At 38.7% G+C, this 23,695-nt stretch overlaps 1 protein-coding gene across 3 annotated transcripts in view; it reads left to right on the plus strand.

The window, feature by feature from the left end:
• nphp4 (nephronophthisis 4) overlaps positions 1-23,695 on the plus strand; it is a 184,499-nt gene that overhangs the window by 88,184 nt on the left and 72,620 nt on the right. For all 3 annotated transcript variants that reach the window (XM_085343906.1, XM_085343907.1, XM_085343908.1), the window contains 3 exons: positions 2,584-2,802; positions 3,754-3,895; positions 7,110-7,162. In XM_085343906.1, the coding sequence (XP_085200032.1) occupies positions 2,584-2,802; positions 3,754-3,895; positions 7,110-7,162 (414 nt within the window). The remainder of the gene's footprint in view (positions 1-2,583; positions 2,803-3,753; positions 3,896-7,109; positions 7,163-23,695) is intronic.

Below are 23,695 nucleotides of genomic sequence, written 5' to 3' on the forward strand. Positions count from 1 at the left end.
TTACATGACAAGGACCTCTTTTGCAAAGGTCAGTGCACCGCGGTGCTGTAAGAAAAATCTCTCAAGGAGGGACACCGTGGTAGATGGCTTGGTCAACAAAAGATACTACAATAACCATGACCGCACAGATCACAATTTATTTAAGAAAGCAGTGCACAGAAATGCACTAGTCTTGCTTTTCATTCACCTTAGATGGTGTTTCATCATGCCATATTGGATTTGTAGGTATATTAATTGTGGTGGAAACTGGCAGCTAATTAAATAGCATGCAGTCATTGCTGTGACAGTCACCCCTTTCTCTTTCATTTAAATAGAAATGTGATATCGCACCGAAAAGTCTTCGTTCGTTCTTCTTCTGAATCTTTCGTTGATATTATGAAAGTAGAATTTTATGAATGTGGGCGTTCGTTTGTTTTTATCTTTTCAGTGAAAAATGTCTGATAAAAACTATGCTTTATTTCAGTGAAATCGAGAAGGATGTCACAACACATATATACTCATCTTCTCCCACTATACATTTCATCTAAAATGTCTTAACTGATTTAGAGATGTGCCTGTCGATTACACGACATCCCTATTTTTCAGAGCACTGGGATTAATTCCTGTGTTTGCGTGCTCTACCCTAGGCGTGCTTGAAATGGATGAACTTCCAACCAGTGTTTATCTGTATCACATCCTATTTAGAGAGAAAGTGTCCACTTACTGTTAATGCCAGTGTCTAATCTGGCTACAGTCCCACTAGAGAGTCCTGTATGATTTTAAGTGGATTGAGTGACTAAAATAATTATTTATTTACAGCCAATCTGAGTTTTTGACAATATTACTGATTACACAGTGTCCTGATTGGTAAGTTCAAGATTTACAAGTGATTGCAACATCCACTCTTGAGGCTAAAAGATAACTACAGCAATTGTTAGGAGTTGAATCTCAACAGAAACTGTATCCAAAATTGTATACGCCAGCTGGTTGTGGTGACTGTTATCAGGTAGCTCCTGCTGCTGCTGTTAGTTTAGTGTGTTAAACAGCAAATGCCATAACATGGATTGTGGAGCATAATGTTATTTATGCTTAAAGAAAATGGTTTTACTACAAATAGAAAGCCTGGAGAGCCTATCAAGAACATAATCAGTATGGCCCTGCATTTATTTGGGCCTTTTGCCTTTGTTAGACAGTGGAGAGCGAACAGGAAAGCCGGGAGACAGGCTGGCAGCAGATACCCAGCAGAGGGGGTTTGGGTTGGACTCTGACCCAGGTTGCTGCATTTCAGCCTTGCAGCACCTGCTCACCCCATCAGCCCAACTGGTGCCCATCCTGCTTTTATTTTTAAATCTGGGAAAGTTCCATAAGGCCTACAAGGCCATACGATAACATGATGTGTAATTGGGAACTCTGCTGAAAGATGGTACTGGATTGTGAATGAACATCTTGAACTCTAGTGGCAAACAGGAAACAGAAACACAATTACACAAATGCTGCTCCCATCTGGAATAGCCTCTGTGGTACTAAGTAAGATATGTTCTGTCTAGTGAATTTTTGACTGGATCTATCATGGTGAAGACTCTTTTAACCTTTTGGCTGCTCTCCTTTTATATACTGAAGTAAAAAGTGACTTTATGGAAAAGCAGTTCTGCTTTGCTCTCCTACCTTCCCAGACGATGGGACTTAACTTTTTATATAGAATGAAGAAAGAACTGAAACCACCACACTCTGAATATCATTACTTTTTTTTAGTTGACCTTTGCAAGAGTGGTTTTAGATTAGTTTGTAGATTATATGGCACAAAATTAGCTAAAATCTCCTCAACACATTGCATGGATAATTGTATTCTATTGTACCATTAACAGGTACTGTATGACATTTAGAATAAAGACACTACTTTTATGACTGATTTTCTATAGTGCCAGATTATGGTGTTACATTAAAGAACTATTCTCAGTGGAATTTGAGGCATTCAGCAAACTATTACATGGCCGGCTTTGTCTTGGAGCAGTGTGGGGCTAGTAGGCTTGTTGTGTATTCTGTCCTGTCCTGCCTATGATTGATTACAATCGTCTGAGGCTGACCAGCTTATTAATCGATTCAGCAAAACCACTGAGTCTCTCTGTGGATGATTTAAAGCAGAATGTTTTTTTACTTTTCCTGGGACGGCTGAAGTAGAGCCTCAGCGGCACTGATTGTAAATCATGTTCAAACACAGCAAAGCTGCTTCCAAAACGTGTGTGCGATGTGGGATTTAGAGAATGCTCAGTGCTAACGACAAGCACCACCATGCCACACAGTTTTAAGGCCTCTTGCAGTTCATTTTTGTGATTAGAGATAAGGATTTACAAGTTGGCAAATTAAATTATGTTTTTGTTCTTTGGTCGTACTTGGAGACTGTTAATGCTCTGCTTTATAAATTAAATAACGTTATCAATTGATCACAGTTAAACACTGTAAAAGATTGTAATTATTCAGTTGGATGAAAGAGAAAAGACTACATTCGGTTTAGTTTTTACAACAGTTTAATCGCTGGTTTCTTTTTGCGAGATCATCATATCAATGTCTGAATTCCCTATTCTTCTGTCGTTTTCCATCACACAGCTATCTGCTACCTCTACATCCCGCGCTGCTTTCTTGCATAGCCTTCGTTGGGGGATTTGGTGTCCCTTCCAGGAGCCAGCTGAGTGGAAGGGGGAAGAGATACAGCTTGTATTGCAAGGAGGTGCAAAGCCAAACCCTCATGGAGCCATGGTCTACAGCACAGAGGTGTCTGCCAAAGCTCAGAGCCCTGCACCAATCTCAGCTCCAGGCACAGCTCAGGTAATACAATGGCACAGAAGAATGCTTTTGTCGAAAGATTAAAATGTGAAGAATCCACTGAAAGGTGTTTAAACGAGGTTTTTCAGCAGCCTTCAATACTCACAACACTGCTTCCCTGAATTCAAAAGCTTTCACATCATCTACATTCGCACTTGGGTTTCATGCTAGGCCCCCGTACAGTACCGTTCAAGGTCAGGTTCTATCATCCCTGAAGGCTCTACTCTGAAATTCTGCATGATATTTTATAGCATGGATGTAGGCAGCTGTCTGCAAGTGACATTGTTTTGGTGACGGTATCAAAAATTTCAAAGGGTGCCCAAGTCGTCCTAATATGCACTCCACACTGTATATAAATGCCACTTGTTTTGCACATATTCAACTCTGTATATTTTATATATTTTATTATTATTATTATTATTATTATTTTATTTTATTTTTTTACTATTTAATTTGTAAAAATGTGTATACACACACACACACACACACACACACACACACACACACACACACACACACACACGTAGGAAAATATTTAGTATACACATCCAGAAATGCATACACTATTATATATTGTACATATATTTATTAGTTTCAGGTTGGCCATTCTTGTATTTTGCTCGTTTGTGTTGTTGTGTTTGCACATCTCTGTTGCTTGTGGGGCTCGCACACAAGAATTTCACTCGCATGTGCTGTGCCAGTGTGCCTGCACATGTGATGTGACAATAAAAAGTGATTTGATTTGATTTGATTTGAATATGACTTAACTTTTCACACCTTGCAGAGGATTGCAACACTGCTTGGGTGTTTGGAAATAACTGCATGTCACTATCACGTCTTCTTTCTTCTGTCAGCTTTTTCATTCGTTTCCCTGCAGAATCTGAACTCTTCATTCTGTTTTTTGTTTTGTTTTTGTTTTTTTTGTTGAAATGTCTGAAACTTCCTTCTCTCAAGGAGGTCTCAGAAGCAAAGGATATGATCAAATTTTGGCTGTCATCCAGCCTGGAAAGGAAGGCATCCAGCCCAAAGCCATCCCTGAGGATAAAACAGGTAGACGTGCCTCGCCAGAGAAGATCACCTTCATCACCTTCACAGGGTAAATATCATTATGTAATTCATAATAGCTTTTTAAGCACACATTAATTGGAAAGCTCATACAAAGACTTTTCCTCCACAAAAAGACATAAAAGGCTATTCGCTGCTTACATCTATAATTTTTTAAAATGGAAAGAGTGTAGTCTGATTTCTGTGCATGCGTGTGTTTATAGGTTGGGTGCACTTCAATAGTGCAACGGCACCTGTTTGCAATCAGCCAAACTTTGAAGCAACAGGCATCGAACTAGCCTGTCTTGTGCACATGTTATCTCAATAGAGCCACCTGCTCTCTACGTGATCAATATACTTTATGATTGGAGTCTGGGGGGAATAAAGGATACACCTAAAGGGATTGGTGAAGACGTTGGCTGTCCATTAGGGCCTCTCTGATATTAAACCTGCATTACTTTGCAAAATCATCTTACATCTGCTCTCAGAGTGGAAATTCCATGTCCCTCGATTTTTGTTTTGTTTGTTTGTTTAGTGTTTTTTTAATTGATCTTAGTCTAGCCGCTCACCCAGGAGCAGTTTGTTTTGGGAGGCCCTACAAGGAATACATTGCCCCAGACTACGCAGCTCATAAGATCATGTGGACACACAAAGCCCTTCACAAAAATAAGGTGGCAGTTCATGGACTGGGAAATTAAATTTAATAAATATAGTGACTCAAAATAACTGCTCAAATAAGTGCCCAGAGGCGTTTCAGGATGATTGCTTCTACAAGAATATTGCATATTACCAAAATATTGTTGGTGGTTTGTAATATTGTTAAAGCTGCTGAATGTGGTGAAACTGTTTAATGTTTAAACTGGAATTATTCTTTAATATTTTGCAGTAAGACACAACTCACAGTTCAAGAACAAGCTCCACAGCTATCAAGTGAAAACATATGACTGATGATTGATTTTAATGAAAGCCTGTGTTTAGACAGTGCACACTGTCTTTGTGCTTTTTCAGCAACTCAACTTCTGCAGACATTCAAAAAGTAGATGTGATGGATATCGGGGTAAAGAATATCAAAGTGGTGCTAAAAAACATATTCATGATTCATAATAAGCAATAAGTAACGGTAAGATACTCTTACTGTGGGACTCTCTTTGTTGAGGTTTTTGTGGTAAAGCTTTGAAAAACATTTTTCCAGAAAGAACATATCAGCCATGCATATTGGTTCTTCTTTGCTTTCCGTAAGCATTACGATGAAGAGTGTAAAATTAAGTCTGAACCGTGCCCCTTATTTGTCACATTGGTAGGGGGTTATCAGTGGATGCTGTTGGATTTCTCCAGCAGAAGCTTCTTCTTCTTCTTCTTTTTTTTTTTAATCTTTTCCAATTAAGCGCGGATGTTCCACGATACTCTAAAAATAACTGCTGAACCCTGAGCTTTGGAGGCCTCCCACTGAAACAAAGTTCTGATTAAATATTCCACATCCTGCACGCAGCCAAAGATAAATGATGTGCCACTGCCTGCATCTCTTATTGAAACACAAACTGCTGATTTGCTCTGTGTCTGCCAGTGAATTGATTAAAAAAGTGTAGTAAACACTGCATACAGCCACTCAATCCCGGTGACAGCAGAAAAAACTTGAGTGGACCCAGGCTGTATGCTCGATGATTTACCTTCCTAATGATGCTGTTAACTTTTGAGACAAGAATGCGGTTGATCAGGGGTCTACTTCATCGGTGTGTAGAGAAAGCTTCTGGCAGTGCGCATTGTCAGTAATGACATTTTAATCAGTGTTCGCGCGTCTTCAGAGGGTTGCCCAAGAAGCTTGAATGATTTGGGCTGGTGTTCAGAGGAGAATGAGACCATGAATCACTGCCATTCTATGATTTAGGCAACTTGATCATCCTCAACTTTGTTTTTTTCCAAGACTGCATTTGCATGGATTTAAACATATGCCAGAAAGGATGCTTTAAACTGGAGATAGCTAATTTAAATGCACCCTCCATCTGAAATTCGCTGTTATTGATGCATTCATGTCAGAAAGAACCTGATCTCAGAAGGATTCTTTAACTCATACGGTACATGCTGACTTTGCATTACAATGTTGGAAATTCTGAAGTCTGTACGCTTTTATTAATCTATAATTTAGTCGCTTAATTCCTTGTCGTTTACGTGACCATCATGCATCGCTCCCTGTTGATACTGATGAGCTAAGAAGAAGATCAGGGAGCATATCTGGCTGGTTAGACGCAGATTAATTTTAATGGGCCGTCGTCCTTACGTAGCTGTATAACTTTACTGCTCGTAAAGGTGTCTGAATTCACCAGCCGCACATGTGGTAGTTCACTCATCTGTCAAGAAGGCCTCTGAGGGATCACAAATAAATGGCTAATTGCACATTAGTCCAGCTAATGAGGTGATACACACTCTCCGTGGGCTCGAGAAGTAAAAACAGTGAGAAAGCCCTAAAAACAAAATGGCTGCCAGAGGGGGTGGGGGTGGGGGGGCATGCCAGAGCACATTTGTGAAACAGAGCCAGCCAGTGCAGCACCATGTCCACTCTGTGTGCACGTAGTCCGAACAGATGGGAGCTACACTAAGACACCCCAGGCAAACCGAAGCAATTTCCAAAAGGCCAGTCAAGCCCAGCACGGAGAGCGAGACAGCGTGAGGGAGAGGGAGGACAAAGGGATGCTAGAGAACCTTTCATTTCAGTATTACCATGGCTACGAACCAAAAATCTCAGGAAGCATTGTCAGACTTTAAAGTCAGTGTGAAATTTAAATCCAACTCACCTCCTTATCTGTGTGAAATTGGATAGATTTGCTAGGTCTGTAAATAGTTAGGTATTCCAGTGCTCTGCGCGGCTATATACTCCACTGTGCACTGCACTGAGTAAACATTATCACAGTGTTTTTTTTTATACCTCAAGATGTCAGCTCACCGCAAATCCAATCATCAGGAAAGCAATTACAAAGGTGGCATTTTGCAGTCAACTTCTATTCCCTCTCACAAGCTAATATTCCACTGAATGTCTAACCAAACTATAAAATGAACTGTGCTACCAGGTGCAGAAAGCATGTGGAAGATATTACAATGTTGTTAATTAACCTTGTTAAACAATGAACTGGAGCTGTTAGCACATTTCCAGATGAATAATGAAGACTTCAGCATGAATACGTCGTAGAAGTGGAAGGCTTTTACAGATGTGTACATTTCTAGGTTGAATGCCTTTATCTTCTTTGTTGTGCGTTTGTTTTTCTTTTTTCTAGATCGGAAACGCATTCCACCAGCTTCTCCTCCAGAATCTCCTCAAGGCCCCGGGGTAAGACACCATCTCACCTATTGAATTTTACAGGTGACCTATAATACTGGCCAGCCAAGAAAGCTTCTCTCTAAAGTTCCAAGTTAATACTTAAAACAAGTAAACCCTTTTTAAAGCTGTCTTTTATACTCATACTTATTTCAAAAGGAACCTGTGTCAGTAGGTCCACACAGACTCTTTTACACAAACAATTAGTCAAAAGGTCAGTCCATTACCTGCTCCAGTCATCTGTCATTTATTTACCTGCACTAATGTTTGCAGGAACTTTGCTCTGTCTCAACTCTTTACTGAGAAAACATGTCACCCTTTAGCTGTTAACTGTACAAATTCCTCCAGCGGGAACATTTCAATTCTTTGGAAGCAGTCCTCTTGAAATTATATATTTAGAATAGCTTTAGCAGGGTCATGTTGGTTCTATGATAAAACTGGAATTGTTCATGTTGTATTCTATTATGGTGCACTGTTGAATGCTTGGAAATATTACAGCAGCAGAGGGGAGGGCACACAGGCTGTGTGGTTTACACAAACAATGGGGTTTTCTTCCTGTGACCCTGGCAATAAAACTTTTGTGTTTTATTCTGCTGTTACCTGAGTGAAGCAAGAAAAAAGCAAACGCAGTGTCTGCACTTTTTGAAAGGAACTGTTATGAATGCATTTTGGTTCAAAGCTGACCTGGATAGATTCCCGCCTGCAGAAAGCTCCTCTAGCTGCCCCTTGTACATGGACACAGCTCCCCTTACATGCTCTTTAGACAGGGATCATTAATTCTGAGAGACCCACACTTAGGTTTTGTCTGGTTTGTCGACAGAGATTGCAGGTCAGGTCTATAAATTTAAAAAGAAAAAAAAAAGTCAAGAAAAATTCATTATCTGACCCAGATCTCTCAACAACAGTGGAACTGGGAGACATAATTAAAGAAAGGCACGGGGCCTCTCGCAAACACCCCCCTCTCAATTCCCATCCTGTCACAGAGTGACACTTTGTTTGTAGTCGCACTCACAGCACCCTTCATTAATGTGTAACGTATAAATACAGTGGCAGCGTTGACTTCTTTTCTCTAAGAAGAACATCACAACATGGCTTAGGTGTGCAAAGTGACGTCTGGACAAACAAAAACATTTCTAGAGAAATGTCCTTTGGACACACAAGGCCAAATGGAGATGTAGTGCACAGTGCCACATTTGGTGAAAACTAAAATTGTCATGCTAACTGTCAAGCTTGGTGGCAGAGGGGTGATGATTTGGGCAGTCCAGAGAGCTGTGCATAAACAAATACCTCCAAACCTCAATGAAAAGAAGTTCATAATAATGTGAGAGAGTCATACATAGAACGATTGCTTCAAAATAGAACAGAAAGTAACAGGACACTTAACTCAAAAATTTGAAGATGTAGAGAGTGCGCAGTCAGAATGGTACCAATCACTAGTGAATATGGTTTGTTAAAGGGTAAAATGTAAGCCATCCTCAGCATGAAAACGGCAAATGCAAAGACGAGGTGAGGTTCAAACATCAATGAACAAAGAGGACTTATATATAAATATTAAATAATGCTAAAAAATGATAGAGTTATACTTTATGTCCTCAAGAACAATTAAAATGTTAATATGCTGGAGAAAAATTAATAATAAATGTAATTATAAGCAGCGATCAATACAATGTTATTGATTAAACTGTGTTATTATGACAAATGTAGTTTAGCTTAGAGCTCAAATGAATACGTTTTACCCTTTAATAAGCATTAAGAAGTATACTCAATCGTGAGTGCCGGCATTCTGTTTGTAGCATCATCCCTCAGCCTAAGTGAGAAGTGTCAGTGGAGACTGGGAGTTGTGATGGATGGTGCTCTCTCTCAGGATGAGGCCAGTGACACAGAGCAGAGGAGGAGGAGGAGGAGAGACATCAGCTCTGTTTCAGTGTTGGCTCTCTGGGCCAAAATGAGTCTGTATTGTCGACTCATTTTAAATTGAACCAGCTGGGAGCTGTGAGATCATCGCAGCCTTGAACTCTAGAAATCGACCCTCATTTTGATTAAACAGCAAGGGCGGTGGAAACCTACAGAGGGCAGCTCCCAGAGGTTGGGAAGAGACAATTCTGGTCATACTGGGCAGTTCTTTGGGGATGACATTAAAAGATGGTTGTGCTTAAATTAATCTACCATTTTATATAGAGCTCATGAGTCTTATCAAATCAAATTCCCAAAACATTCGGCCCCGAATTATTCTGAAAAAATAAAAATACAAAATTTGCTGACATTTCTGCATATTTCCACTGCAAATTAGGACGCTCTCATATCCTATTTTTCAAGGATTAAGGGTTAAAGTTCAACTGCATTTTCCCAAAAGGAGCAATTAACTTTGCTTCAGAGGAGGAACGCAAATCATAAGGCAGAAAAACACAGCCCAATTTTAATAAGCTGCTGATGTAAATTTTGGAGAAAAACAATCTGTGACCACAAGTGGCCATTACAGCACACTGAATTAATGGACAAACCTCATTCTAGGTTTAAAAAGATGATTTTTCATTTTTAAATGCCTTTCAATGAGTTGAAACAAAAACACTCCAAAAACAACAAGAGCAACGGCAAACATATGTCTTTAGGCTAGACAGAACACCTAAATGCAGAACTGTGAAAACAGGTAGGGTGCAGAAACAAAGAATCATCTATTTACAAGCTTAACAAGAATTCAGATTGTTTACCAAGTGTCTTTATAACAGAGGAAACCAAGAGAGCCAGGGGGAAAGGTTCAAAGTGGCAGCTTGTGGATTGACCAGAGGAGACGAGTTTAGTGAAGCCAGGAAGATTAATCTGTGGAACCAGGAGATCAGTGCAGCTCCAGAGCAGAGGTGGATAAGTGGCTGGAGTTTGGCAGCAACTGGAAATTTTTGTCTGTGGACAAAAATGAAAGTGGGTAAGAAGTTTAGCAAACAGATCGGTGCACAGGAAGGGCTTGACCTTGAATAACTGGGTAGAGGAGTCTAGGATCTGGTGATGTGGTGAAATAAGAACTGAGACAGTGTTTACGGTGTTATTTAAGTGACCTCCTGGCTGGGAGGTAGTCAAAAGTAGAGGGTATAACAGTTTGACAAAGCTAACTCTGGGCTTAAGTGTCAGATATTTTGAGATGTATTTTTAAAATATTATTCTGATATTTTATAATATCACGCCACATAAATGAGCCTCACTCCTGATTATGTAGATAGGCAATTATTTGCCACCATATCAGCCATCATTGTGGGGATTTTTTTTTGGTTCTTTCACTTCTGAGTGGTCAAAAAGCATAAACCAAGGCAGCTTTAAGTAAACGGTAAATATTTAGCACATTCACATACACTCCTCGGCGAATAATGGTGAAAGGCAGCAGTCATTAGTGCCTTAGATGCTCAGTAGATATCTGGTGGGCATCCAGGATCTTTCTGAAAAAAGAAGAAACAGAAAACGGCGTGTGAATCAGTGCCACTGCTGTTGGCAGCCACCCTACATTTCATCAAAACTCTGTTAGCTGTTGCAAAATTCACAAATACAGTCTATCATTCTCCCTGTCTGTTTTCCTCACTTTCTTTTAAACATGTATGGAAAAAAGTGCTTGTTCAGTCTTATGATGATATTTTTCCCGGTTCAACAAAATTTTCCTTTTCTCTTCAACATGGCTGTCAGGTGCTGATTAATCAGTGGCATCCTTCTCTGAGATGGCTCTGTAAACAAGCTGCATGCTTTAACTCTGTGCGCCGGCATTGTGGGATCTGACAACTTTCTCTTGCTTTGATGCTCTCTCTTTGCCGCGGTGCAGAATGCTAAAGATCCTGTGGTATTTATAGCCAGCATTTGGAAGAGCAGCTGAGTTTGTTTGCCTCTGTTGATGATTTCTCTCATCAGGCTGCGGCCGTGTTTCAGGGTCGCGCTTGTGTTCTGTTGACCCAGGTGGTCTTGTAGTCTGGGGGCCAAAGGTGAGACCGTGTTTCAGTTTGTTGCTGGCAGTGGGCTTGTTCGACAGCAGGCACTTGCTCATTCGGACCTAACTTTTGCAGCCCTCCTTTGCAAAGTGTTGTTTGTGTCTCGTTCTTATATCAATTAAAACAATACTCAGGGTTTTGCTGCTACATTTTATTGTATGACTTTTGAAAATCTAATTATTATTGTGTACTTGAAACTCAATTTCATGCTTTGATGGAAATCACAAGTATACAGCTACTTTGTAGGTATGCCTGAACTTCAAATTGAACATCAGAAAGGGGAAGAAAGGTGATTTAATTGGCTTTGACTTTGGCATGGTTGTTGGTGCCAGACAGGTTAGCCCTAGTATTTCAGGAGCTGCTGATATACTGGGATTTTCCCACACAACCAGGGTTTTTAGGGTTTTTCAGAGCATGGTCCAAAAAGAGCAACTGTCCAGTGACCAGTAGCTTTCTGGGTGAAAATGACCAAATGACTTCAATAAAGGAAGGCAACAATAGTAATAATAATAATACTAATACTACTACTACTACTACTACTACTACTACTACTACTACTACTACTACTACTAATAATAATAATAATAATAATAATAAGCACTTTCAAACAAAGTGCTGTACAACTATTTGAAACTAAAGAGATAAATAAAATAATAAAAGCGATACATAGCAATACAAGTAAAAAACAGTAAAAATTTAAAAACTAAAAGCCATACACTCAAAAAACAGATTCAGGTCCTCCTTTCAAAGAACACATACAAATTTTGTTAGTTGTTCATAAATGTAATTAAAAAACTACCAAATTAATTTGATTTTCTTTGTGTAAACCTAAAATTATTCTAAACCAGCAGAGGCTGATTCTGAACACAAAATGAATGAGTTTGTTGGGGCACTGGGGGTAGGAGGAGTACATTTTTGCAATTAAGTATTTGTAAACTCAAAGAAATAAATTCAAGCCCCTCTTTAAGCTTAAACATTTTTTTTAATCTCATTCAACGCAAATGTAGCACTCCAGCATTACTGCAATTATTATTCGTGTGGTGAACCTAAATTATTTTCTCTCAAAGCAGTCTTTGTTACAAGAACACAAAGTTATTGAGTTACACAACGGTCGCCTTCTTTGAAAATTTTGCGCTCTTTCAGGATCACCTAAATGAATGCAGCTGCTCTTGGCCTTTCTGTACTTTTTGGATAAAACTACACCTTCAGGTAAGGTAAAATATTATTTTTTCATATATCCAATTGTGTATTTCTTTATCAGCTAAATCTATGGCAATGCTATTTATCATAGAAGCTTGTAACAGTTGTTTTTTGAACTTTTGGTGGTGCTACCATTCTCTTCTCTGCTTGAATACTATTTTTTTTGACAATATAGCCAGGTCTTTTCAAAAGTGCCTTGTTTTAGAGGAGAAATTGTGTAGCTGCCAACTTTTAAGTCGGAACGTGTGCTAGCTTATTAGCAGCTAGCCATTGTGCTCAATGAAAGATGATGTCCTATAGCTAACTTCTTTCTTACTGTTTTCTTTTTATAATCTAAAAATTATGTATTCTGTGTTTATTATTATATAATGCCATTTTCTAGTAGAAAGTATCGTTTTGAGGTGTCTTTAAAAGCACTACATAGTTTACTGAGGGTGCTACCAAAAGCGAACCATGTGGCCGGAAGAGTAACTGCAGGCAGCACAATGCGCACTCCCGTGATGTTCAAACCTATTTATTATTATAAAAGATTTCGGCTACGTCCACACTTACACAGGTATTTTTGAAAACGGAGATTTTCCGTTTTCGTTTTAAAAAATAATCCCGTCCACAGGTAAACGCAAAAATGAAGGAAAACGCTGCTAGGAACATGCCAAAGCAACAGGTGGCGATATATTCCTAAACTCAGCTAAAAACAGTTTAGGTCTTGACAAACTTCACTGATGGTTCAAATGTTTAGCAACTTTCAGTGTGTTGATTCAGCAGTCTGTATTTAAACTTCTAGTTTACTATATTTATGTATGTTTTATTTCCAGGTGAATGCAGACTTCCTGCAGATCACTACAAAACCCCTGCAGGCGAAGTTCTTGGCTCAGCTGGACAACTTAACAGACAAGCTGATGCAAATTTTTGAGGGGAGCAAAGGAGCAAAGGGCCAAAAGATCAAGGATATCATGGCGATCAGTAGTTTGGTCAGTACTAATGATAAACCCATCAATTAAATGCAATCAATCAATTCCATTTTTTTCACCCTTTTTTTCCCACCCTTGCATTAGTGTGATGACATCGACATAAAGAGGGAGCATACTCTTAAAAGCCTGGTGATCTACTTTAATGAAGATCCAGACCTACTGTTCAAGGAGTATCTGGTACGCTTATCACACTTTCTTTTCTAGATTCAATTTGAGTTAGGTTCATCGCACGCAAAATGCTCATATATTCAAATAAGACAATATAATTGTGAAATATGTATTACTCTTAATAGTCATTGTTGAAACTTGTACTGGAGAGCACCTTTTAAGGGGACAGATTCAGTAAAAATTCAATTGTTCATTTTTTTGGGGCTGCCATGTAGGTATCTACTGCCTCTATAAACATGGTAAATGTGAAGAAAACATTCATCCACTTTCTGTCAGTGTTTAAATTCAGTTTATTTATATAGCGGTATATCACAACAACAGTCATCTCAAGGCACTTCATAAAGTAAACACTCCAATGAAATTCAGTTAATTATGCCAATTAGTAAAAAGTCTTCTATATAAGGAACCCAGCAGATTGCATCGAGACACTGACTAGTGTCACTGGCGTTACAGCGATCCTCTGGTTTCCGGAATAATGTGCCTAAAACAAGCTGTTTCAAAAGGTCCCCAATTGTCATGAAATAAGGGAAATTGACCCAGCCCCCCCCCCCCCACACACACACACACCTACACCTATAGACACTTGAGGAGCTGCTCCTCTATTTCAAGCCCCTCCCAAAGGGAGGTACATAATACCTTAGCCCAAACTATTGATAGAGAACAGATTGATGGGTTTTATTCATGTTTGGAGTGTTTATAGAGGCAGTAGAGACCCATGTTTCAGCACAAAAGGATACAAAGCTGAGTTTTGCATAATATTTCCCCTTCCAAGTGACAGAGCCCTTAAACCCGAAACATCCTGTTTTTCAGACCTCCTCCACTGAGGATGAACAGTTGAGATCCACTGCAGCAACTGTCATGGGTATTTACACCATCAGAAGAGAAGGCATTCAGGAGCCAGAGGATGTTGCAGTTGTCATTGAAGGTACTACAGTTATGAACAACCTCGGTAGTGTCATCATGTCATTCATCGTTCTCTTTGGACTGATTTATGCACTTGATCTGAGCTATCCAAATGACCTCAAGTACACTTTCGAGTTATGTCAGAAGAATTTAATGAATCTGGATGGACAAAGGCTCAGTACAAATGCAACAAATGAAATTGAAGATGTTTGCTTAGGCAAACAAGACCCCAGCACAAAATTTGATTTTGGCCTTTTTATCTCTTTTGTTCAAACTGTGACCTTTTTTTCCCCCTTTTTTTGAAAAATAGAAGTTGTCTATTTTTGTCTGCTGTTCTGTTGTGAGTGATGTAACCTTTAATCTATACTACTATAGATGGATAAAAGGACTGTGAGAATTTAGCTCAAAAAAAATTCAATGGTTGTAACCAGCATCTTCCTTTTAATTGCGTTTGGGATTTTCAAAGAGACAAAACAAATGTTGACAAGTTTGGTGTCTTCCAGTGTTTTAAAGTTGGTGTTCCCGTTCTTATAAGCTTGTAAAAGTTTGAATTAGAGAAATAAAGGTTTTTTTTATTAAAATACCTCCCCTTTGGTAACACAAAATGTTCTTAATGAAAATCTTTTATATATATATATATATATATATATATACATTATATATTTGTATTTAAGTATTTTTGGGTTGTTTAAAATGTTCAGTGACTGGCATAATATGGTGTGAATTGCAATGTTTAGTAGGTTATCATTGTGAATTTGCTGAAAACCTACCTGCAAGTGTCACTATAAATATATATACAATGATTCTTACGTGAAATCGGATTTTACAAATTCCAGTTTGTTTTCAGTCTTGCCTAGTAATACAAAGGTGTGTGCTTTTCAGATTTGATATTCATTTCAAATGTAAGGCACTTTTTTGTGAGCACTTTGATTTTGTTAAGGTTAATTTGACCATGTGAAATGTATGTTTATTCACAAAATATTCTGTTTCTGCTTTTAATTCAAGTGAATAAAACTGAGTTGAAAAAACAAATTTATTTTGTCATTATTTTAATAATTAAATTAGTTTTCTGGTAATTAAAATTATGATTTAGTTGAACTTAAAATAATCATTTCAATTCGAAAGAAAATCTAGCTCAAATGAATGACATTGTATTGAGTTGAACCAACCAAAACCTTTCACATCTTATTAATGTAATTTTTTTCCTTTTAAATTGTGTTCTACTGACTCAATTTAATTAAATTGTCATGATGTATGTAGATTTGGTTGAACCAAAATAAATGTATTATGTGGAAAACCTGCCATCAGTCAAATTGAGTTCATCCAATGACTAATTTTTATGAGTGTAGAATTAAGACATGTAAGATAGGGTGAACAAATGTGTCTTCAACTTAGTTTTAAAAAACCTCCACAGAGCATGCCTGCCTAATATCTTGAGGGAGGTTGTTCCACAGAAACGAAAAGAAAAAGCACGCTCTCCAATTGTCTTTTTTCTGGCTCTAGGAACCTTTAGAAGGCCAGAGTCCTGAGATCGTAGACCGTAGATTGTAAAGGTGTAAAAGGTCGGAGAGGTATGAAGGTGCCAATCCGTTTAAAGTCTTGTCGGTGAGCAGCAGGACCTTAAAATCTGCTCGAACCTGACAAGGTAGCCAATGAAGAGATCTCAGTACAGGGGTAATGTGCTCAAATTTCCCAGTTCTTATTAAAATGCGAGCAGCTGCATTTTGCACCATCTGTAGACCTCTAAAATGTTTCTTTGGTAGCCCAGAAAGAAGAGCAATACAATAATCAATACGTGAAGACACAAATGCATGGACAAGAACCTCTGCAGTGTTGCTTGACAAAACTTGGCTGATTCTGGCTATGTTCCTCAAATGATAAACGCCAGTCTTTGTTATCTCTTTTACATGAGACTCGAAGGAGAGCACCATGTCGAACCACACACCCAAGTTTTTTACCTTGTTAATATTATCTTGGAGAAGTGTGTCATGTTTGGTCTAGTTAAAACAGCAGAAGATGTGTTTTTAAGCCAACTAATATATATATAAAATCCTGCTTTGGTGGTATTGAGCTGAAGCCCCAAGAATGACAGCCAGTAAGAGAGCATAAGTCTGTACAAATCAAATGCTCGTGGCACCAGAATGCTTAAAATAATATAATCCATAACAACATTAAAATTCTGCACACTGTGCCTTTCCAGACAAGATAAGTGTAGTATACAGATTGACTGTTAAAGGGGCAGTTCACCCAAAAATCTAATTCACATATGTTTTTCCTCTGTGGCCTGTAATGCTGTTTCATGCCTTCATCTAGTCTTTTTGTTTGAGCTACCCAGAGCTCAGAATCTCTTTTGGATTTAAAAAACTCAACTCAGCAACAATGTCTTTTTTCCAGAAATCATGACCCAGTTACTCCAGAAAATCCGCAAACCTTTTATGTAGCAACTATTTTCATTCTCCGGTCAGAATCTTGCAAACAAAAGAAGCACTCAGATAGCTGAGGGACTCCATTAAGGGTTTCTTCTTGTACATGTCATGAGCATGTCATGGCTACATGGGTTTTTGTTTTTTCTTGTGTTATGTACACAACCCCCATGAGCCCTGCCTGGGTGAACATGCAAGCTCCACGCAGCCTGTGAATTCGAACCCACGACTTCCTCGCTGTGAGGGAGCAGTTCTAAACTCGGCACTGTCCTCCCACCCACACCCATTTTTTTTATTTCACACCAAAATAATTGACTGTAGATGGATGGAAGATGTGTGAATGTAATTATGAGTTGTTCTGTCCATTTGAGCTCTAAATGAGACTGAATTTTGTATATATTTGGCAGCTATTTTTCTAATCATATTTAACATTCTTAACACAGTCTTAACAAGCTGCCAGTTTACCTCATTCTCTGATTTCCATGCTCTCTGCACGCCAGTTTATTTTACTATTTTTACTTGTTCAGCCTAGATAAAAATAGCAAAGATTGTTGGCACAAAGCTGGACCACAAGTTTAGACCCATATGTATACAGTCCTAGTATTGATCCTAAATATAATAGCCCAAAATATAATAGTCCTCAAATTGTTATGATGATCTACCCAACATAACAACACAGATACAATTAAATTCCCACACATTACGTTTAAGTTATTTCTGCTGTAACAGAGCTATATTTTAGGAATATTTTCACAATTTTGGTATTACTACTTATATATACAGTTGTATTTAATTCAGTGGTTGTCACTATATACTATAACTTGTGTTTCTCTACTGTTACACATTAGAGGTCACTTGTCTCCCAGCCACATACATTCTTACTGAACTATAAGTACTAATGTTCACATTGTGACTTGCTTAGATGGCTATATGTGTGGTGCATCAGTAATATTTTAAACCTTCAGCTTTCTTGACTTCTCTGCCTGTTGTTCTCAACATTTCATCCCAGTAATCCCTGCAACATTTTCACTGGATCTCATTCGAAATCCTCCTCCCTTTAAAGTGACGCCTGACTATTATTTCCTTCCTGTGAGTCACATGGTGAGCTTGATCCCACATCAAGGCCTCTCTCTCTGTCTTTCTCTCTCCTTTATGTGCGCGTTCTGACACTAAGAGAGCGGGCAGATAAACATTCATGAAGCTTCTTGAAGGAATGATGCTGGTTTAGCATATACAGTGGATACGTGCAAAGTTAGGTCCTTGACTCTAATGGAAATATAATCGTGACAAATGGTCAAAGAGCACACAACAAATTCTGAGCTCAACAGTCTGCAGGCTAACAAACAGTTATAGTGTCAAAATATCTCCTTGTGTCACCGGTACACACTTTCTTTCTTTTCCTGCCAGTCCTGCAGTGACTACCATTTTCCCTGCTTCCCGTCTTATTGGATCTTCTCCACCCACTTTACACACATGCTAATTCTGCCAGTAAACCTGCCACTACTGATAAAGGCTCAGTTTTTCTCCATGCGAGTCTGTTGGAGTTTCTTTTGTCATTGTGTGCCAACTGCTACCCGTATCTATTCCCACCTGAATTCCACCTGACTCTGCCTACCCGTACTTACTGTATCTTGCATTATTCGTCATTAAATTACTTGACTTTTTCCTTCCTGCCAGGCACATTGATTTGTAAGAGCAGAATTGGAGATTCTGTGTGTGTGAGGGAGGACAGAATCGTGAGCATCACAGATGATTTGAATATGCTGTAGGAATTATATAACTGCATTTGAGCAGGCACTAAGGAGGCTAAAGCTCAATATGAGTAAAGATGAGGTTTTGGTAGCTTATTCACCCTGTTACAGTACTAGGGCTGAACGATTATGGAAAATAATCTAATTGCGATTTTTTGCCCCAATATTGCGATTGCGATGCGATTATTTTTTAAGGTCTTTGTCTTCTGTATTATTAAACAAAGACAAGCAATACATCATATAGTATGGCCAATATTACATAAATTTTAAACTGTTCTTTCCTGGAAGACAGACCTCTGTTATGATGACATGAGGTGATGCATGAATTGATGACTGACATTTTTATTTAACTTCTTCAATCACAACAGTATATTTGAACATACACAATAGTTTATTTTTAGCTTACAAACATCTGAGCATAAAGTGCTGACAAGGAACCCTGGTGTAAACATTAAAATGAAAGTCAGTACAATGTGCAGATTGCAGAAATATACATAAAAAAAATCAGTGGCTTTACCACACTCAGTTTTTCGACATCTGTGAACTACTAGACAGTCATTCAATTAAAAAATAATATTAAATAAATAAAACTAATAAATAAAAAATACACACATCTTACTGATCTCTGCAGTCAGTAACATTACACATAAAGTGCAAACATAATAGCAATTGTATAAACACACACACAAACACGCCTTTAAAGTTTAAAGGCGTGAAATTGGACGGTCTAGCCTTCTGATTAGCGTCACCGCTGTCTCGGTGGAGTTTAATAAACTCGGCCGTCTGCTTCTTGCTATCTAAAATATAACCAGACACTGGCGTAAATTCTCGACTGTCTCATACTTCTGTTTAATAAGTTTTCTGTTTGACGTTTAGTCAGCTGTGTGAAAACCAAGGAGGAACCCACCCGGGGGATTAATAAAGTTTTATTTTATCTAATCTAATAACTTTAATCTCAGCCAAACCGATTTACTCACGAACAAACAAAACACTGAAAAAAGCCCAACAATAACATTTTTAGGTTGTCTAAGTGACTTATATATTACGTTTAACCCGAGCAGCGAAACTCCGCGGTGATCTGAAAATGATGTGCCGGGAGTTGTGCCGCTCTCGGCCGCATCAGTAACCCTCGAGCTCCCGGCTAGCTGTCGAGCTGGTGGGTAGCAGACGCCTCTGAAAACGTCGAAGCACTTTTGCAAATATGGGATATCTTGATAAACCGAGCAGATATTTGATGTTTCCACAACTACTTTCTCGCCTGAAAATATGTTAAAAGTTTATTTTGTGACCCAGAAAGATTAGTATGAGTAATTTTAAAACTTAGTAGCGGCCGCCATTGCTGGAAACTGGAGTTTGGCTGGGCCGCGCTATGAATTCTGGGATATGGTAGTAATTTGGACAGCCTTCGGCACGTCGCTGTGACGTAATCGGTCTACAAATGCGGCCTCAGGAGGATGCAGCCCATGAATTTGGACATGTCCAGAGTATAATCGCAGCCTTTGCGGTTAGAAAATTGCACTTGATCATGTCGCGATATTATCGCAAATGCGATATATCGTTCAGCCCTATACAGTACCCCTTGCCCTAACTGTCAAAATAAAAGCTTCGACAATAGACTGTAGTGTTATACTACGAGACAGAGATGTAAACAGACCAAACAGTGTTTGTTGTGCTGTATTAAAATTAACCATTCACTGATCTGATCTCAAATATATATGCAGGCGAAGCCTTTACAACAGAGTCATTTTGGAATTAAAGGTTATTGCAAAATAGAAAGTAGCTCCATATAACGATGGCTGTGTCAGCTTCCTGATTATTGCTGTTTCTAGGGTGTCCTATTTATTCTATTGTCATGAATAATTATAATTATTTGCATGAATAATAAATAAAATGTTTAAATGATTTAAACCATTAAACATGAACATACATAGCTGGTGCTCATTGTAGCTTCCAAGCACAATCCCGTACTCAGAAATCTAATAAGCCTGATACGGGGTGTATGGATTTAGTGTTGTCTAATCCCACTCCATGGGGGATTAAGAAAACTAATATTGTAACAAAAACAATTTTCATAATAGACACGCTGCAAATCTGAGGATCAGTCGCATCTCAAGAATTTGGCTGTCCATCCTTCCACAGTGCCAGTCCACACTTCTATTATAACTCGGTTTCCTCACGCAAAGCAGACTGAAGCAGCACTCTGAATTTGTTTCGTGCTCAGATCTTTCGTCAGCAGCACGTATTTCCACAAGACACATATGTACGCATTCACACATACTCACGTGCAGGTCCCATGAAACTAGAAATGACACACTTGGCTGTCAGGACAGACAGGCTGAGGTTAGAACATTGGCAGCCGCAGTTATGCCACGTCTAATTGCCTCTCTCCGTGTATTCTCCTGTTGTATGTGCGTGTGTGTATGAGATTCTCTCACGCAGAGTCGTCTGCGTAGTGTCTTTCACGCCTTCTGTGTGCAGACGTGATGACTCAATGTGAGATCGCATGCATGTGTGGATATGTGATAGTCCACTGGTCTTAACATTTGAGGACATTTTGACTTGATCCCAACAACCGACTGCTCATATTTTGGTTTACGCCCACACCTAATATAGTCTTTAGAAGCGAGGAAACTATGAGACTTAGCACAATTCAAAATGTGTCAAACCACTTTGTTTGAAAATCTTCCATTTTTGCTCTGTTTAGGTGTCATTTCAGTTGATTCCAATTAAACCATGTCCCATATGTTCCATCAGTGCCACTTTCCTAGACAGATGGCAGTATTTAAAACTTAAAAAACAACAACAACATATATCTGGTTCTATATGCCAGCTCTTTTTTAATTAACAACAAAAATATTTCAACCCTGATTAATTTGATGGCAGTCTTAGTTACTGTGGTGGCAAAAAGTGTGGTTTAATGCCTCCCTTGGCAGCAGTCGGTCCTCGAGAAGCTCCGTCGTCAGAAATACACAAAAGAGCAACTGGTGTTTAGTCCTCAATCAAACAAACACACACTGTTTCAATAAACAAATCTGCCTTTTCCCATCATGGCGTGAGAAATTGATTTATTTTGATTTCGCGCCGCACTCAGCAAGCACATAACAGGGCACATTAAAGTTGGTTATCTTGCTGAGAAGTTGGAGGTGTGCAGCCTGTCACCTGCAGCTCTTTATCAACAGCACAGTTGTTGTTTGTTCTTGTTCCATTACTTTTACAGTGGTGACAAATATCTTGTTTCCTATGGCATCTTCACAGAAAACGTCTAAGCTGTGGCTGTTTTTTCATATCTTTGATATGTTGAGGAGAACACATGGTAAGCTAACTGGAATCTAGCGCACCCAGGTTTTTCCGTAGCAACAGGTTTCAAATAAGCGTTGCAATTTAACTAGGACACCAACACATTTTCAAGGGAGAAACAGAATCAGGTATTCTTAGTGTGATTTTTTTTTTTTTTTTTTTTTTGTGGTTTTCTATCTATCTAGCCTGTCTTTTAAAAAGTGGATACTTTTCACGCAGAAGTGGGAGAAAGCTCTGTCTCTTCAGCATCAGGTCATCTGTTGTTTCAAACATTGTTCAAACTGGCAGACCTTGATTTCTAAATGTGATCTTCCGAGAGAGATCAAACACTCTATTTCAGAATCGATATTGAGGAAATCTGATTTATCGGGGGGGCATCTATTTTTCCATTTTCTAAAATAGTTCTGTCTTTGGTTTGTTCACTCAGTATTATGCTCGAGATCACATTGCTTCACTGAATGTATGGAAACATGTAATGAGTTTGATTAGCTGCGTGATTATGGCTAAAAACGATCTTTTAATTGTACCGTTGTATATAAATTTTCTAAATTAATCCGTTTTAATTAATCTTTGCAGAAAAATAAACCTTTATTTACCTGGCCTAAATCTTTTAGAAAGAAAATTAAAAACAAACAAACATTTGACTCCATTCGTTGTACCTGCCTGTTGGAAGTAAATATAACTCACCAGCTGTGAGATCCCTCTCTATTTCCCCTGTTACATTTTGCATACAGTGCAGATTTTGCCACTTTAGAAAGATAATTGCTCGAGGGGATAACATATCTTTTGTGGAGTATGTTGACCATTTTCCTGACACCTTCGTTACTCACTGTGTTTATTGGTCTCATGTGTGGCCACATGGAATGTGATTGGTTGGTGTTTGTGAGGTGGATGGATATACTGATGTGCTGCACGGACTCACTTTCATGGATGTCTGAGTCTGCCTTGGTGCATTTATTACACTACAGTTTGTGATGTTTTTTAGGTGGTTTGATCAGTTAGTTGTGTTGCTTTGCAGGCACAGACACACAACTTTACAGCACTTTTTGTATATGGTTTGTTCTTTTATTAACATCACTTGCCCTAAATCCGAAGTTTTTCCAGAAGAATCCGCTTCGAGGGACAGGCTCTTAGTCTTGTGCTGTGCCAGGCATTTACATTTTGTTGTATCTCTGTCTTTTAATGTTTAATTTACTCGTCCAGACTAGTCCAGGATACTCCCGGCTGTGATGGGCACTGATGTTAGGAGTGCTTGATTTGCTTTTGGCTTTTTCTGCTGGTGGAGCAGAAACTCTCATGTTTGTTTAATTGTACCAAGCCAAAATCATGATCAAGATCAAGATTTGATTAGTTGTGCAGGGTGAAGTTTAATGTTTTTCCAACATTAAAGCTACTTTATATCATTTTAATAGATTTTTGTCTTTATAGGGTTTTTTTGTATTTCTCTATTTAGCCAATGTGTGGACATTCAATAAAATTGTGTGGTTGCATCTGTTCACTTATATACTTGTTGCTTGGACACATAGCTAGAATCGTGGGCTGTGTCTCTGTGTCTTCAGCACGCAGCTACAGTGTAGCCACACATCTATGAAATGAATACTAGCTATAACCAGCAGTTTGTGAAGAAGTACCCTGTGTCACAGAGACACATCAGAACTTGCTATGTGAAGTCTTCCTTGTTTTTTTTCTTGTTGAGGATAAGATTTGAAGAGAGCAGGGATGTCTGTTGTAGTTCATTTTAAGCATTTGCATTTGCAGTGTCCTCAGAAAAATACCAAAGTGTGTTAGGCCAACAAAGCTGTGGGTGAGTTAGCAATTCTTCTTTTATTGCTCAGTAAAGTTCATTGCAGTATCTTTATTGCCATCTAGA

Source organism: Diplotaxodon limnothrissa, linkage group LG20, assembly GCF_057381915.1.
Source record: "Diplotaxodon limnothrissa isolate DT_005_m linkage group LG20, D_limnothrissa_male_GT1.1, whole genome shotgun sequence".
Classification (NCBI taxonomy): domain Eukaryota; kingdom Metazoa; phylum Chordata; class Actinopteri; order Cichliformes; family Cichlidae; genus Diplotaxodon; species Diplotaxodon limnothrissa.